Raw genomic sequence first — 18,493 nt, forward strand, 5'->3', positions numbered from 1 at the left:
AGTAATGGCCGGTTGCTGCTCCCTCTTCTTTTTAGGTAGCACCCTTCCGCTCTTTATTGAGCACTACCCTTTAAATGCCGAGCGCCAGGCAAGGGAGCTACTTGTACCAACGTTTAATGTCGTTCGGTATGACACGGCCCGGAATCGAACCCACGACCTCCCGCATCGTAGGCGGACACCTTAACCACTAGGACACGGAGACGGTGAATACATCTCATAGCCTGTGGTTGGGATGTGGAAAACGATATACCACTCTCACCTCCTGAAGTGGTCTCTGATATTCTCTGCAGGATACAATAAGCCCCGCCTACAAGCTAGTAGTCAGCGATGAACATGCATTATATAAATGTATTTCACGAACCAAACTGTTGTACAAAATAGACCTATTAAACAAATCCCGTTTTGGGTCCGACTTACTGCTTTACATACACTAGGATCTGTTACTTTATGTTCTTACCATACATAACGCACAACAGTACACGTCCTTGTTCGCAAATTTAAACTATCGGCTGAGAACGAGATGGTGTCAAGTCAGGGTGGCATTTTCCTTGAAACAAAGATAGTGGCGAGTGTGATAATTATAGCTTTATACATCATATATTGGCCGACATTGCTGAAAGATGCAACTCTTACTCGATGTACCGAAATTGATACAAATGTTTAAATTGACCAAAACGAATGAATACATATCGAAAGCAATGCTTTTTATGAATGATACTGCGTTTAATTTAAAAAAAAGGTGCAGAAAACACGGAAATTCTACCTTATGAGATGATAGTTGATCCTCCCTGTAAATCTTATAGCACTGATCAATCATTAAATGTCAATTTGGTGCGTTAATACACAGTTATAAATATTTTCCAAAAATGCATTATTTAGTTAAGTTGCTCAAGGTGTATCACTCATAATGTGTGCTTGTTATACATGTGTATGTATCGATTTTAAATACGAATGTCAATTAAATAAATGTTTCGGGAGCATCAATTATTGCAGCCACTGTTCTTTTCCACTACATATACGCACGAGGTGGACATAATATACATAGTTGTAATAGTATATAATATTACTATAACATGTACCCCAAATTGTCTTGTTTTTGAATAAAGGCTTTTTTCTTGCATACCGGACGTGTTTCCAGTCATGTGACCAGTGCTGGAAAACCCCGCCTTATAGGAGTCACGCGGAACAACGCGCCACTTCTTATTTCTTTTATTGAATGGTTTATGAAAAGTATATTATGCCATTTCAATAAAGCACAATCAATAAAGTATGCAAGAAAAAAAATAATGCGCTTTATGACGTCAGTAAACATGTCGCACGCGTTTTTTGGTGAAATTTACAAAAGTGCGGGGTTTTTTTACGTAAATTTTTCAACAAATTGATTATTTTAGAAAATGATATGCAAGAAAAAATATCAATCCCGTTTTTTCCGGTCTGGATAAAAAAATCCGACCCTCGGAAAGCCTAGTTACATCATTGACATATATTGTAAATACGTTTAGCTATTCATCCCTGGAGGAATTGGAAGCATATCTTCATGTTTCGCCATTTATGCATTGACAGTAGAGAAATCTTATTTCAGTATACAAGTATTCCAGGCTCGAGGGAGCGATGATGGGTAGACGCACTGCGCACACGGGTTCGATGTAGTAAACATTTATCAAAAACTATTAAATTCAATCAAGCAATTTAGTTAAATGTAAGCAGACAAAGGGGGCAGGCACATACTCGCACAAGGCTATGCCTACAAGGTCAAGTTTATACAAACATGTCCCCATTCCTGCTACAGTGCATGGCGATATTTCAGGAACTTGAACAGAATATACACTTTGTAATTTAAATTTATTCATTATCTTTAATCAATTACTTCAAATGCTAACATACTTGATTGTTCTTCACTTTCAAGTGTCCAGAATTTGACCAGATCATTACACAAGCACCCATTTCAGACAAGGGGCAGAGTTGTTTCGTTTTCTCAGATAGCTCATTCCTAACTCATTAGAGCACGGCAATATTGACATTTTTTTCACTTAATAACACTTGACCAATGTGAATAATATACAGCTGGTTGTAACTGTAACCAAATACCATAAATTAACTGTACATGGAAGTCACACTTTTTATCATAAACTTGTAGAATTACAACCATGTTGCAACTGCCACCTGTCTGGGCAATGATAAAATAGAGTATGTTGTCCAGTATAATGTACTGGTTACAAAGTTCTAAAATCAGAATAAACTTACGCTTTTATTTCCTAAGTCATGTTAATTTACAATATACAGGGATGTGATTGACCTGGCAGCTGGAGGGCTGAAACCATTTCGGCTATGGGTTCTTGGGGCACGTTTGTGGTCAAAAGCACAGTGGCGTAGAAGAAAAACTGACTTTTTAGAAGCTCTTTTGAGGGTTCTTCTGACTTTAAATTTGAAGCAAACTAGGATATCAACTCTAACAACCAAAAGTACAGTAGTATCTTTTGTAATCGGATAAAAAAAAATATTTTTTTTTTTTTTTTTTTTTGGGGGGGGGGGGGGGGGGGGGGGGGGTCCCTGGGGCTATTATATCCGCGGAATTCCGCGGACAAATCACATCCCTGAATATAGGACCAAAAAAGATTCAATGATAAAAAGTGTGGCTGAAGAAAACAATCATAGATGTTTGGGAAATAAATACATGTATACAAAAAATGAGCAGTGGACACATATTGTTGCATAAATCCCAAACATATGCCGAATTACTAAAACAAGTCAATAAATGATTTTGTTACTGAATAAGAACCACACTATGATACATTATTAACTCCATTTAGAAGCTATAGAACAAGTTATATTTAAAACGATTTTTAATACACAATAATGTTCACAAGAAAATCACTTGAAAACTTTCAATTAAATCAAAATGTTATTTTTTCTCACTTAATTTCAATTAATAATTTCCCACAAGCCTTAAATTATAGCAATTAACATCACATCATCAGTCTAAATACAACGTACATGTTTATGAACAATTATGCAGTATTAAATCAAAATGACAAACATCGCCTTTGCAGATAGATTTATAATAATTTTTATATCTCTCAGAAGATGAAGGGGTGCTGGCCGAAGAAAATTCTATAAACATAAAAAATATTATTACATCGATTTAAACCAATATAATGTCAAATTACATTTTTTATTTATATATATTACATACATACTGATGATTATAAACCCTTTCTCGAATGGTTTTCAATGTAAACAAACTTTCAAAAACATTTATAAAATAACAAAAAATATGGAAAAAATGATTCTCACTTTTTTTAGGGTGCTAAAAAAATAGGTAAATGGAAGAGAGTTTGGACAAATGGGAACAATTCTGACATAGCCGCTTCAAGCACACCTTTTCTCTCTAATGGCTTCCTAACAATTCATATTGAACAAATCAATTTCATAATGCAAAATGAACAGGAAAGGAAACGATCTAAAGCACTTTATTTCACATTATAACAACTTGTATAACAAGAATTACCACGTTCCATTTCACTCGTATATAACATATTTCGACAAAACAGTTCAATTATTTGAAACATTAATGATATCCATTACAATTTAAATGTTCAATTTTCATGGAGCTGGTGGCCAAACGCAAGCATAATGACTTTAGACAGCAGTAAACAGTCATATCATTCAAACCTGAAGTTTGCAATGTAAATGTGTAAGAAAACAGGCATCATTAGATTTAGCACTCATTGATACTTCTGATCATTTGTGTACAAAGCATTATTCAAATTCCTTGATTGATTCAAGTGTTTTACTAATGTCCAAGTATTTGGTTAACAACCAGGCTTTTAAAAGCAGCTCACACAACTTTTTTGCCATACTGTAACCACTGATTCCAGAAAGCCCAGGACACAGGTTGGTAAATACATGTTAGAGAAGTTATCCAGTACTACGTGGTTCTTTATGGAAAATTGAAGCAGGGTTGGTCTCGTCTAGCTCGATATTTTGAAGCTTATAATGCGTTCTTGACCCAAAGCCTTCAACACCGTCACCTGAAAGTATAAAATCAAAAACCAAAGGGTTAAAGAGGTTATTTAGCTGAAAATTCCTTTAAAACATTACAATTTTAAAGGAGCACAGTATTATGCATTTAATGCATTATAATACTTGAAATAACTCATAGGATTGAAATGATATAACAATAAATAAACCCATATAATTTATATAAGCCTTTACACTTCTTACTTAAGATGGATCTTTGGAATTAATAGCTTAGTGGTCACAAATTCTCCATTAAAAAAAGTGCCAAAATATCAATACATTCTATCTTTACACAAAAATATAATGCTTTCTATGTCTGATCATAACTTCGAATACAGTTGAACACCGTTAATTCGAAATCGTAGGGTCCCATCAATTTATTTCGAAATAGCGATATTTCGGATTAACAATTTTCAGAAAATGACAAAATTTGCGAGTTAAAGATGACGTGAAATATTAAGTTGTGAAGATTGCAATGTCTGTTACACGTTACTAGTACTATACATTCGGTGTGAGCGATCTTTCTTATACATGTTTGTTGAATTATTGTTTAATAAATGAAAAATAATTTGTTATTATACTTCTTTAAACAACATTAAACATATTCAAACAAAACGACAGCATATGTTTGCATTCGGAACATAGCACAGTTGGTTACCGAGCCCTTCTACGGATTGTTCGGTAGCAGTTCAAGTGAGCAATGTGGCAATCAAATCTGACGAGATTATATACAATGAATCGCTCATTTTCTGACATGATGTTTGTACCATACGCATGCTCCATGCCATTCTTTAACAAGAGCTAATTGTGCTCCATTGTCACCTCAAGCCGATGCTCAAGTGCATTCACAGTGTGGTGTGAAAAACTAAGATTAAAAATTCGAAATAAAAATTGATAAATAGGTGTGAAATACCAAAACAGCAAAATAACATTAATTTCTAAGTAACTTTTTTGACAGAAAAAATATGAAAATATTTCTCGGCCTATAAATGACTACGCTATTTTCTGCTTCTACATGTGTGAAATATTTTAGATTTGCTTGTATTCTAAAGATGAAATCCATGACCAATTTTTTTAACTTGATTGAATTTTGTAGAACGATACCACGCTGTGTGCGGTGAAATTTTCGCATTAAATCACAAATGGGGTACCTCCATCAACTAGACCTGTCACCGGAGTGACGAATACCCCCAAATGCCGCCTGGACACAGGAATGGCAAACCATTCCTTTGAAAAGAGGCCATAACTCCAAGGTTACTGCACACTGCATCTTCTTTTATCATGCATGTATTGTTTGTCCGGAAACCGTTTTTCTATTTTCGTAACAGTGCACAAAAACCTTTACTCCACTGGCCCCATTTTCAATCACAAGCATTGTCTTCACAGAGGCTGCCTATACAGCAAGTTTCATCACAATATCTCATGCCCAATTAAAGTTATGAAGCAGGAACCATTTTTGTAACAGTAACCTTCACATTGGCCCCAATCAAACTTGACCTGTATCTTCTGATGTTACACCTGTGTACCAAAATGTTCAAATCTGTCAAGCCTCATGAGTTATCGTCCGGAAACCATTTTTCTATTTTTAGTAACAGTGACCTTGACCCCACCAGCCCCAATATCGAACTTGATCTGTATCTTCTGATGTTACACCTGTGTACCAAATTTTTTTCAAATCCGTTCATGAGTTATTGTCCAGAAACAGTTTGGTTTTTATTAGTAACAGTGACCTTCACCTGGGCCCCACCATCCCCAATATTGAACTTGACCTGTATCTTCTGATGTTACACCTGTGTACCAAAATTTTTTCAAATCTGTCAAGCCTTTCATGAGTTATGGTCCGGAAACCATGAAAACCGACAGACCGACAAGCTCACTCCTATATACCCCCTCAAACTTCGTTTGTGGGGGTATAATTTACACATCATGAAATCGAAGGCCAATAATGTTATTCATTGGAAAGATGAAGGTCTATTGTATTTCACGTCTAATGCCAATTTATTATGGGAGGTGTTTGTGAGAACTGCGAACGCAATTGGATGTGTCAAGCGAAATATTCCGACACGCCTTCTGACTTTATTACAATAACAGCTAAGCAGGAGATAATACGGCAGACATGCCTTCTTGTAATCGTTCTATTAAAGCAGAAGCCAAAGCTAGTCGGTAATTAGCCTCACCGCAGGAAGGCACGTCGACAAGCCAAAAAGCCTGGTGGAAACCCTGAGTAGACTTTTTATATTTTTTATTATGCTTTTTATAAGAACGTTTTAAACTACATATTAAAACACACACTTAAAAAACAATTATTTCTTTTACTAACTGACGCAGTAGGGTCGACATCATTTCGTCAATAGGGTCGGTGATAGGGTGATACTTTTCCCTTGGCTACTTTTGGACTTACCAAAACTTCTTGACCATCCGCGAACTTATCACGAATACCGGAACCAATGTCATCGTCTGGTAGTTTTAGGTCCTCCCTGGTTTCCCCTTGTTCATCCATAAGTGAAACAAAATCGTCATCACTTATGTCGTTCAGCTGAAATGAAATATAGTTTTGAAATAAAAATGCAAGTCATGATTTGAACACACTTGATAGAGAATACACACAAAATATCCAGGGTCTACTCTAAACAGTTTCAGACAAGAAGATTTTCGAAGATTTCACTATATAAGTCCGTGAGAAATTGGTGATCCCCAGGGGCATATTTTGAACAATCTTGGAAGACAACCACCAGAAAATGTTAACACCATATACCTGAGCTCTAGGCCTCATGGTTTTTGTCAAGAAGAGTTTTGTAGATTTTCCATTAGGTTGCCATGACAACCAGGGTTGCATGGAATTCTTTGGACACTTTTGAAAGATGACCGACCACTCAAAGAACATCCCTGTGAAGTTTCATCAAAATTGTCTAGGCGGATTAGAAGATGTTTTTATAAACAATTGTTGATGCCGGACATAGACCAATCACAATAGCTCACCTGGAGCCCGAATTCTCAAGTGCAAGTAAACTAAAAATGTTTGTGAACTGGCATAAAAGTGCACTGTCAATATGTCAAGGCGTGAAAAACTCCCACTGCCCTTACATATTAAACCATTCACCACATGTTTGTTATCCCTAGCTGAAGGTGTTGGTTGACATGTTGTTAACATTTTTGTTTAAAATAGGGCAGAACTTTGCTCAAGTTTACAATTCAATTCGACAGAGAGCAACATCAGAATTGTTAATATTGTTATTTTATTATATATGTAGTTTTGAATACATAGTTCTGTACAGTACATGTGCTGTAATGTTTAATAACCTTACAATACAACAAGAGCTGTCGTAAGACAGCATGCTCGACTACACCGCTTTGACTTAGAAGTGAATACAATAACCATGTAATATGTGCCTGTCAAAAGCAATAAAAAAATCAAATTATAAAGTGGAACAAGAATCGCAATGTGACAAAACAGGGTTTTAAATGATTGGCAGAAGAGATTCAGTTTCAACTGCTTTCTTCTATTTTTTGTAACAGTGACTTTGATCCTAAGGGCCCCAAACACGATCCCATGGAAGTCCTCCATAAACTCTTCCTACATATAAGTTTGGTTACAGTTTGTAACCAAAACTAAAGTTATTCAGTACCAAACAGTAATCTATATTTAGTAACAGTGACCTTCACCCTAGGGGGTCAAAAGGCAATCCAATGGAAGTTCTGCATAAACATGTCCTATATACTAAGTTTGGTCACACTATGTCAACCTTTACTTGTGTTATTCAGTACTAACCATATTTCTATTTTTAGCAACAGTGACCTTGACCTAGACCATAACTCGCGGGGCACAAAACTCAATCTCAGGAAAGGTCTCTATATATAAACTGTTCCTTAATACCAATTTTGGTCACAATATGTAGACCCTTACTTAAGTTATTCAATACCAACCCTTTTTAGCTCGACTATTCAAAGAATAAGGAGGGCTTTACTACTCACCCCAGCGTCCGGTTCAAGTATTAGGGCAAGTTGGGATTTTCACTTATAACTTCAATACCCTTCGTTCAATTCACTTCACACAGTTTTTCAGGGCCATCACATAATGAGGTGAGATAACTCCATAGTATCCTTCATACAAATTATGTCTCCTGATTGACTATGGAACTTAGGTTAAAGTTTTAGGGCAGGTTGGGATATTTATTAAAAACTTCTATACCCTTCATTCAATTTACCTAATACTTCATACAGTTGTTCAGGACCATCACACAATGAGGTAACACAACTCCATATTATCCCTAATATTAGTTTTGGACCCGGATTGACTTAACAAGAGGCACATCAGTGCCTGTGCTCCACTGGCCAAAAGGTTCAAGCAAAGACCACCTAACAAACATTTTCGTCAAGTTTCATAGAAATACAATCATCAATTTTTGAGGAGAAGTTATTTAATTATTTTTTTTACTTTAATAGCTCTGGCTGCCATGTTGTGCAGTGGACCGAAATGATTTGGGCAATTTGAGTAAAGGAGCACCAAACAAACATTTCTGTCAAGTTTTATCGAAAAGAGGTCATCGGTTTCGATGACAAGTCGTATAAAGTTTTTTTTTATTTTTTTAGCTCTGGCAGCCATGGTGTGCAGTGGACTGGAACCATTTAACAAATTTTGGTTAATGACCACCCAAGGAACATTTCTGTCAAGTTTCATCAAAATCTGATCATCGGTTTCTGAGGAGAAGTGGTGTAAAGGTTTTTCCTATTTTTAGCTCTGGCTGCCATGTTGTGCAGCGGAACAGAACCATTTGGGCAATTTTGGTTAAAGGGCATCCCGATGAACATTTATGTAAAGTTTCATCAAAATCTGATAATCGGTTTCTGAGAAGATGTAGTTTAACATTTTTTTTCTATTCTTAGCTCTGGTGCCCATGTTGTGCAGCAGACCAGAACTGTTTGGGCTATTTTGGTTAAGGACTACCCAAGTAACATTTCTGTCAAGTTTCATTGCAATACGATCATCGGTTTCTGAGGAGAAGTCGTTTAAAGGTTTTTCTATTTTTACCTCTGGGGGCCATCTTGTGCAGTGGACCGAAACCATTGAAGCAAATTTGATTAAGGACCATCCAAGGAACATTTCTGTTAAGTTTCATCAAAATCTGATCATCGGTTTCTGAGAAGATGTTCTTAAAAGGTTTTTCTATTTTTTTGCCCTGGCAGCCATGTTGTGCAGCGGACCGGAACCATTTGAGCAATTTTGGTTAAGGACCACCCAAGGAACAATTCTGTCAAGTTTCATCAAAATCTGCCTATCCGTTTCAGAGGAGATGTCGTTTAAAGATTTTGCTATTTTTAGCTGTGGCGGCCATATTGTGCAATGGACCAGAACCATTTGAGCAATTTTAATAAAGGACCACCCAAGGAACATTACTGTTAAGTTTCATCAAAATCTGATCATCGGTTTCTGAGAAGATGTTCTTTAAAGGTTTTTCTATTTTTTTGCCCTGGCAGCCATGTTGTGCAGCGGACCGGAACCATTTGAGCAATTTTGGTTAAGGACCACCCAAGGAACAATTCTGTCAAGTTTCATCAAAATCTGCCTATCCGTTTCAGAGGAGATGTCGTTTAAAGATTTTGCTATTTTTAGCTGTGGCGGCCATATTGTGCAATGGACCAAAACCATTTGAGCAATTTTAATAAAGGACCACCCAAGGAACATTACTGTCAAGTTTCATCAAAATCTGCCGAACCGTTTCAGAGGAGATGTCGTTTAAAGATTTTGCTATTTTTAGCTCTGGCGGCCATATTGTGCAATGGACCGGAACCATTTGAGCAATTTTGGTAAAGGACCACCAAAGGAACATTCCTGTGAAGTTTTGTCAAAATCCGCTTATCAGTTTACGAGGAGATGTGGTTTAAAGTAAAAGTTTACGCACGCACGCACTCACGACGGACAATCTATGACGACATAAGCTCCATGGCCTTCGGCCAGTGGAGCTAAAAACTTAGGTTTAAGTTTTAGGGCAAGTTGGGATTTTCACTTACAAGTCCAATACCCTTCATTCAATTCACTTAATACTTCACACAGTTGTTCAGGGCCATTACATAATGAGGTTAGATAACTCCATATTATCCTTTATACAAATTATGGCCCAGGGTTCCCCCTGGGTTCTAAAAAGTTGTCGCCACTTTTTCGCGGGGGGTTAAGGGGGCCGTGATAGGCCCCCTTACGGGTCCAGGGCAGCGCCCTTGTGGGGGCCAAGGGGGCGAAGCCCCCTGAAGCTCATGGGGTTTAAGCATTTTAAGAGCCTTAAATTGCATTTAATTAGCACATTGTCGTGCAAATCATAACATTTTGTTGTACATGAAGCACAAGATATTAATAGCAAATTGTTATTCTGTTGACAAAATTCATTGTATATGGACTAGTATATTAATAAAAAAAATATTGCAAAAAATGTGACATAAACATCAATATGTTGATTTCAGTCTAATGCCTGCATACAATAAAAGAATACATTTGTGAAATTATGAGATATTTTTAGAATAAATGGAAACTCAAAGAAATATACCTTGTCAAACTAGGGCCATAACTTTCCTAATAGAAATGTGTCTACCTACTCTTTACTCCAGCCAACATATTAGAAGCCTTATCAAATGGGGTTTAATCCTATTTATTTGATTTCTGTTAATCTTTTTGACACTTTTTGAACTCTAAGAATGCTGCATTTATAGCAATTACAAATTGCGACAAAACCGAAAGCAAGTCTATTTTTAGCGCGTAAACGTCATTACGAAATTTGCATATATCAAGTGACTTTCCGACAACATAAAATTCTACGATTTGCATATTTAAAACTAACACGATAATTACGCAACAACAAGGCTGTTGAGCTAAATATTAAAATTGTTTGCTAATAAGAGACATAACAGTTAAAGGATGTCATTGTTTATCCGTGAAAGCAATAAAATTCTGCAATAATTAGCGAGGTGTTGACTTGGCCGTGACTGCTTGCTTTAATTATCGGATTAATTTTTGTTGTCGCACCAGCAGATGCGCTTGATTTATGACAGTGACAGAATCGATTATCATGCAGGCCGCATGGTCACCACTTACGTCATTTTAAGAAAATATTTTAGAAAAAAATCGTTGTCGCCATAAATTCGCCAAATTTGAAAAGTTGTCGCCACTTTTGCGATTTTGTCGCAAATGGCGACAATGGCGATCGCCAGCGGGAACCCTGATGGCCCCCTGATTGACTATGGAACTTAAGATAATATATAACTTATATACCCTTCATTCAATAGATTTAAAACTTCACACAGTTGTTTAGGACCATCACATAATGTATCTAGTTGGACAATAGTGGAAAATTCTTGAATTTTAAGAGGCAAAAACTTCCAAAATTGATTTCAATGAAGTACAAACTTCAAGTTTTAAATTCTTAATGACAGCCCTGTATTTATCAGCTTAAGTTATGTACTAGCTTTACATACATCAGAAACCTTATGATTACAACAATCATCAATTAAATTAAAAAACCAGACCATATTTGTTCAAATTATTAAGAAATACAAAGTCAACAAACCGAGAATTCTTTTCGGCTGACATTAGGAACTTCCATGTTGTGTGTCGAAGGACAGATATCTTCATACTTCTTGCCAGTAAAAATCTCAATGGCAACCAAGTGCACCTAAAAATACAACAAAATATAATGCCTGTCTTAATCTACCCCCATTGGCCGACATTGCCCATTAGCGCATATGGCCTACTCTATCAACTACTGAATGTAAATGCATTGACCACATTTCAAATGGGTCATGTTAATATTTCAATTTTCGTTTCTTTTTCTTAACTTTTGTTTACATTTTTAACATCAGTACATCTGAAATAACCCAAACACAATAATCAAGACACAAACATCATATACACAATAACGATCAAAATAATGCAATTAACATAACAAATAGAGTATTTACATGACTTTCAAAAAATACATGGTTACAAAAAAATGCCCTGAAGTTATCTAGCCATCAACAATTGCCTTAACTAATCTTTTATTATTTAATTTAAATTAACTTCATAACAAGAACACCGTTTGCGGGTGCTGAACGCTCTTGTCCAGTTCTCCATTCACTTTCATTAAATTTGTCAGGAAGTAAATGAGCACATGTTTCGCTAACTTTAAGATCTAGATCTTTTAATTTTAGCTTATAAAAAAAATAGTTATGAACAGAAAATAAATAAAATATCAATTTTGATATTGATATTTTAGCCCTGTTGTTTTTCACAGCCATCGTTGTAAGCGGTAACTGCCGAAGTTAATCGTTAATTTACATAATGGGCGGAGTTATTGACGTCATTGAGTTTGACACAGTTACTGATTATAAAGATTATATAGAGCTCAACCAAATGACATATTTACCTTAGCATGCCCGTGCTTGCCAGTTTTAGAGGTTGACATTTCCACGATCTTGCATGCATGTCCCTTGATACAAACAAACTGGCCCTTTCGCAGAGATGAGCATTGTTTTGGGATGGTTTGAGCGGAACCAGATTCACCTTGATTAAAATCTTCCTCAAGATCAATCTCTTGTTGATCAGCCATGGTGCAACTCTGTGAATAAATACCATTTTTTAAACAAAAGGAAGGCAGGGCATTTTCTAAACTACCCACGGGTCTGACTATCGGACCCATTCCCAAAGCAAATACAGATATTTTCCTCAATCTTCAGGAAAAAATCCACCCCACCCAAAATCTTTCTATTTTAAAAAATTCTTTTTACCTGTACTGGTTCATTTTCAACATCCTAATAAATTATGTGAGTTAATTTTTTTTTTTGGAAATTAAACCAGGGCTCTCGCAAGGGGGTCGACTTGGTCGAAGTGGTCGCCTAAAATTCCCAGACCTCGCCCATTTGTATCATCAAAGCGTCATTGACTTCACCGAAATTTTAGCACATTGTAAATCTGTCAATCAGCCAGTAATTTGGCCACTGTCCCATTAGTCAAAACATCGCAATAAGCCATTCATACAAATTGGTAATCTTCTAATCCGATAATTGGGCCGTGTCACCAAAACATCGCCAGTAGGCGGAGCTATTGAAAGTTAACCAATCAGAACGTACATTGAGAAGACGCTGATCGAATGATATAAATTCGTTAAAATGAGAAAAGGCGACAATTATGAAAAATTGTCTCAAGCATTAATGAAGTAAAAAATAAATATATGTATTGAATAAACAATGCAGGGCATTTAAATATTGTTGCTTTTGAAGCAGACGGTCATAGCCATCTCGGGCCATCGGCAAGTAGGCGCTAAGAAAATCAATAACATGGCGTATCACCAAATATTTGATTGGTTTTAGTGAAATGTTGTTCATGATAAAAATTGATTTGTAAACACAATTTTTTTTATTTTTTTTTTGCTTTATGTAGAGTTTACTTACAGTAATTTTCTCCTGCCATAGTTACGATGTCAAAAAAATAAAATCGGTGAGGTCGCCATTTTGTCAGAACAATTTTCAGAGTTAATTTTTCAACCTCCCAATATGTATTGGTAAATGTTTCATCAAGGACACTGATTTAAATGTCATTAGGTTCTTAAATGACAGCATATTTAAAATTATTCAGCCAGAGACAAGTAAATAACAGCATAGATGAATGCGACATTCGTACCCTATCCCGAACATACCAAAACAAGATTCGTTCCCCTACTATATTGAAGGTTCATTTATAAGGTCACTTTGATTATTTCAAATCCTTAGCTGTTCTTTTTTGTTTCATTTTAGATGCTTTTTTGAGATAAACTATGTGACATTGACAAATACACTTTTGCTGAGCCAAAAATGATACATTATTTTTTGAACATTTTATATAGTTATAGCAATCAATTTTAATGTGAATATAAACTTAGGTGAGTGGTATGGCATAGTTTTTGTATCAGGTGTTACAAATAGTATCACTTCTCCCTAAATTGCCTGAAGGGAGAAGTCACTTCTCCCAAATTTTTCAGCCTAGTGAGAGCCCTGTAAACTCGGAAATCATTGATTTTCATCACATTCAGAGATCCTAAATATGAAATATTATCTGTCATGATTTATTGCAAAAGATATTTACACCCCAAGGATTGATATTTCAGCCATTTTGGGTCTTTTCAAGGGAAAATAAACTGATATTAGATCATTTCCTAATTAGCAGGAGACTAGACATATTTTTCTTCCACTTTTTTTTTTAACTTTCGGGAAGTCTACAAGAAGGCATAATGCCCTTCAACCATGCGCTGTGAACTTTGAACGCATGTTTGACCTCCTGATTTTCTGAAATGTGTAATTAGTTTAATACCTAGCCTTTTTTGGGTGAAATGTGTTTATGCATGCAGACATTAGCAAAAAACATGTTTATAAGATGCATGTGCAAATAGTGAAATACGACTGCATTTTTGTGGTAAGCTACCGGTACCTTCATGCAAAACGGGCAAAGGAAACAGAATTATAGCAATTTACTGGAGCCGTCATAATTGGTTGAAATTTTTAATAAAAAACAACAACAGACTGTAGCATTGATTTTTATCAAGTGTCCGCAGAGTTTCTCAACAAATGACCACAGGGACTGGGTGCCTAAAAATATAAAAACTTTGGCCTAAGTGAAAATACCCGAGCAATTAACAGTAGCATCCTCTTATGAAAGCGATGACAGACACGCCTGACAACTAGCCATGTGACAGCGGTGGCATACTTTTAAAGTGTTAATTGTAAATAGTCTCAGACACAGAATTAATAAGGCCTATACAAGTAAGGTCTGCTTATCAGTAAGTTGGCTTTTTACTGGGTGTAATTTGGCCACTTGCCTATACGCACATTATTATGGCTAACGAAATGACAATAGGTCGGGTATTAAATGACTATCGAAAAGGTATGAAATTACCAAAAATTGCAGGGTCCAGGGCTCTCACTAGGCTGAAATTTTTGGGAGAAGTGACTTCTCCCTTCAGTCAATTTAGGGAGAAGTGGGGAGACTTTAGGGAGAAGTGATACTTTTCGTAACACCTGATACAATAACTATGCCATACCACACACCTAAGTTTACATTCACATTCAAATTAATTGCTATAACTATATAAAATGTTCACAAATAATGTATCATTTTTGGCTCAGCAAAAGTGTATTTGTCAATGTCACATAGTTTATCTCCAAATAGCATCTAAAATGAATCAAACACCAAGACAGCTAAGGATTTGAAACAATCAAAATGAACTGTCAATATAGTAGGGGGACGAATCTTATTTTGGTACGTTCGGGATGGGTACGAATGTCACATTCAGCTATGCTGTTATATGCTTGTCTCTGGCTAAATAATTTTCAATATGCTGGCATTTAAGAACCAAATGACATTTAAATCACTGTTCTTGATGAAATTTTAACCAATACATAATGGGTAGTTGAAAAATATAACTCGGAAAAATGTTCTGACAAAATGGCGATCTCGCCGATTTTAAAGTCATCAACAGGAGAAAACTACTGTAAGTAAACACTAAATAAAGCAAAAAAAGAAGATATTTTTGTGTTTACAAATCATTTTTTATCATGAACAGTTCACTTAAACCAATCAAATATTTGTTGATACGTCATGTTATTGATTTTCTTAGCGCCACCTTGCCGATGGCCCGAGATGGTTATGACCGTCTGCTTCAAAAGCAACAATGTTTAAAATGTCTTGCATTGTTTGTTCAATACATATATCAATTACTTTTTAACTTCTTAATGCTTAACAAGATTTTTCATAATTATTTCGCCTTTTCAATCTGATTAAAACAAACTTATTTCATTTGATCAGAGCTTCTCAATGTACATTCTGATTGGTTGACCATCAATAGCTCCGCCTACTGGCGATGTTTTGGTAATTGGATGACACGGCCCAATTATCGGATTAGGAGATTACCTAATTTTATGAATGGCTAATTGCTGTGTTTTGACTAATGTGACAGTGGTCAAAGACTGCTGATTCACAGATTTACAATGTGCTATTTTTTTCGGCGAAGTCAATGTCGCTTTGATGATACAAATGGGCGAAGTCTGGGAATTTTAGGCGACCACTTCGCCCAAGTCGCCCCCTCGCGAGAGCCCTGGGGTCCAAAATGACTAGTTCCTTGGGGCTTGATCATAAGAGTGTGGCACAACAACGCACCCAGCCCCTGTGGTCATACAAACACACACACTACTCCTCATCCCATTAACCTGTTAGGCTGTACCATGGACCTATAAACCATGGATTGGCAACTCTCATCCGTGTTTATGCGATAATATCAAACTCACGAGTGCAGCGGGATTTCATTCCGAGATCTTACTGTGTTGTCATTTTCAGTACATTGACATCGGACGAATATATACATGTAGGAAAACATTAATTAAAATTGACTCAAATGCGCGGTACTTTTATTTGAGTTGATAATAGTCCAATTGAATCTCATTAAAATCACAGTAATTAATTATAATTAAATCTATAACGAACAAATGGGAATGTGCAAAAAACGGGGGTGTTTTAAAAATATTGAAATTGTTTTAAGTGAAGTATTTTATGGTTGAAATTGATCATAAAGAGTTATATTCATATTTTACCATGTAAGCGAAATGTTATTTTGCACTAAACAAGAATTTAATGCATTAAAACAAGTTGTTCACCTTTCCAATAAAACGAAAGTTGACTGACACAGAAAACAATTATGCGAAGGGGAACAACTCGATACAATCGTAAAAACTCGGCCTCCTCCGACAAAGCTTTGAGATAGACCTCGTTAAACAATCGTAACAACTCTGCGATGGCCGAAATGTTCTGAGCGATTTAAAACTGTGCCCTGAAGCCTTGCAGGTGCCCTTCATGTATATATTGTTATGTTTTCACAGAATGAAATGAAGAAAAGCTGTCAAACTCATAATTATAAGTTGGATATTTATTTTTTGTGTATGGAACTAATGTAAAATAACATTATCTTGTAATATTTCATGTTTTTATGATATTTTATAGACGCTATATGCTTCAACCCGGAATCCTGATCGGAACAACTACCCACTTTTGATACTACACAATTTGTACGTGAAGGATTTGCCATAACAAAAATCGGAAAAAATCCGTCAACGTACAATTATTTGGACTAATTCCCGTTTAGACGTTAGGGATTGGAAGGATCCCGTATAACACGTTTATTATTTTAGACTACGTTTTATACATGTACACAACCTGTCCTATTAGTCCCAGATTGACAGATATCGGGATACTTGATAAACAGTAAACACATGTTACTGAAACACATGTTACTGTTTTAAGATATTCAAACATGTTTTTTTTTTTGCAAAATGACATGTGTTTAATTGTAGGCAACTTTCTATTTCATAGAAATTTAAATTTGTTACAGAAATAATTTCAAAATTGAGGCCGCGAGAATTCTCTGCGCAAGGACCGTTCGCTACTGTTTGCTGAGATGGTGGACGTCTCTAGTCCGCCATAGTAAAACTATCGTCAAAAGACTCGTTGACGGCCATTTAGGTGGACTAGTCATTGCTATGGCGCAATGTTTGCTAAACAATAACAGTCGATTTGTGTTGATTTTCTATCGAAAATTTGAAATCTATCTTAAATGAGAGAATTAAGTTATTCTTTGAGAAATAACAATACATATAAAGCTGTTTTTTAACAAATACCTCTCGGCGTTTGCTCACGTGTTTCTAAATTTGCAGCTGCTAGGTAAAAGGACAGAGTGCGCATGCGTTCCACGTACGCTAGGCGGCGCTGCTACGACTGGTTTATTGAGGTTATCTTAAACTAACATTTACTATCTCTTACGCAGTGATATCCCTTGACTGCAAAAGGGAAAGTACAGTTCGTGGAGTTTGTAACGATTTGAATTATTGCCAATATTGATGGTACCAATGGTTTACCTTTGATTTGAATTAATCAATCTTCGATCATTTCCAATCATTTCTCATTTTATTCCGCTGTTTTTGTCAATTGACCTCGCACATACCCCCCTTTTTCTGTAGTTTCATGGATACGTCGTGGACAACAAAAATGTCATTCACACGATTAAGAATAACAAGCTAAATTAAGTCACTAACGTAAATGGAGTTTTTTGAAAGAGTTAACTCGACCTGATTTCAGCGTTTGACTGAGATTGGTCCACTTCTTCACAGTTTCGACCTAGAATGAATGTTTCAAAATCATGATAAGTTATGTGTTTACTTGAGAAAATGGAACAATCGAATCATGCTTGGTGACTTTTAGAGAATATACTTTTTAGAACCAATATTGGAATTGCCGGAAGATTAGATGACTTTGTAAGTCTCATTTTAGGTCTCTATTGCTTTTTTTTCACTCCGTTCGATACTTGAGTTGTATCTTTCGGTCTACACTTGACTAGATTATGAAAGAAAAGCTCAAATGAATTTATACGGTTCAGTTTGTTTTATTAGCTGCATATATTTGGTACATTTCAAGATCATAGATTATCTGACA

At 35.9% G+C, this 18,493-nt stretch overlaps 1 protein-coding gene across 2 annotated transcripts; it reads right to left on the reverse strand.

Moving 5' to 3' along the window:
* Nucleotides 1-1,823: 1,823 nt before the first annotated feature.
* LOC128246755 (eukaryotic translation initiation factor 5A-like) lies at nucleotides 1,824-17,770 on the reverse strand. Of its 2 annotated transcripts, none has more exons than XM_052965166.1 (5): nucleotides 17,701-17,770; nucleotides 12,411-12,602; nucleotides 11,574-11,678; nucleotides 6,422-6,556; nucleotides 1,824-4,031 (listed from the first exon to the last, which is right to left on the reverse strand). In XM_052965166.1, the coding sequence occupies exons 2-5, from the start codon at nucleotides 12,591-12,593 to the stop codon at nucleotides 3,972-3,974; spliced, it is 483 nt and encodes a 160-aa protein (XP_052821126.1). In that variant the 5' UTR covers nucleotides 12,594-12,602; nucleotides 17,701-17,770; the 3' UTR covers nucleotides 1,824-3,971. The 2 variants fall into 2 exon arrangements, with proteins under 2 accessions (XP_052821126.1, XP_052821125.1); XM_052965165.1 differs by having other exon boundaries at nucleotides 17,683-17,769.
* Between the last annotated feature and the right edge of the window lie 723 nt (nucleotides 17,771-18,493).

The sequence above is a fragment of the Mya arenaria genome, chromosome 9, assembly GCF_026914265.1.
Source record: "Mya arenaria isolate MELC-2E11 chromosome 9, ASM2691426v1".
Lineage (NCBI taxonomy): Eukaryota > Metazoa > Mollusca > Bivalvia > Myida > Myidae > Mya > Mya arenaria.

What these genes read in the sequence shown, in the direction of transcription:
- LOC128246755 (XM_052965166.1), bottom strand. Translation starts at nt 12,593, where the DNA reads ATGGCTGATCAACAAGAGATTGATCTTGAGGAAGATTTTAATCAAGGT. An exon ending in GCAAGCACGGGCATGCTAAG is followed by an intron (nt 11,679 to 12,410) that starts GTAAATATGTCA and finishes TTGTATTTTTAG; the next exon opens with GTGCACTTGGTTGCCATTGA. An exon ending in TCAGCCGAAAAGAATTCTCG is followed by an intron (nt 6,557 to 11,573) that starts GTTTGTTGACTT and finishes ATTTCATTTCAG; the next exon opens with CTGAACGACATAAGTGATGA.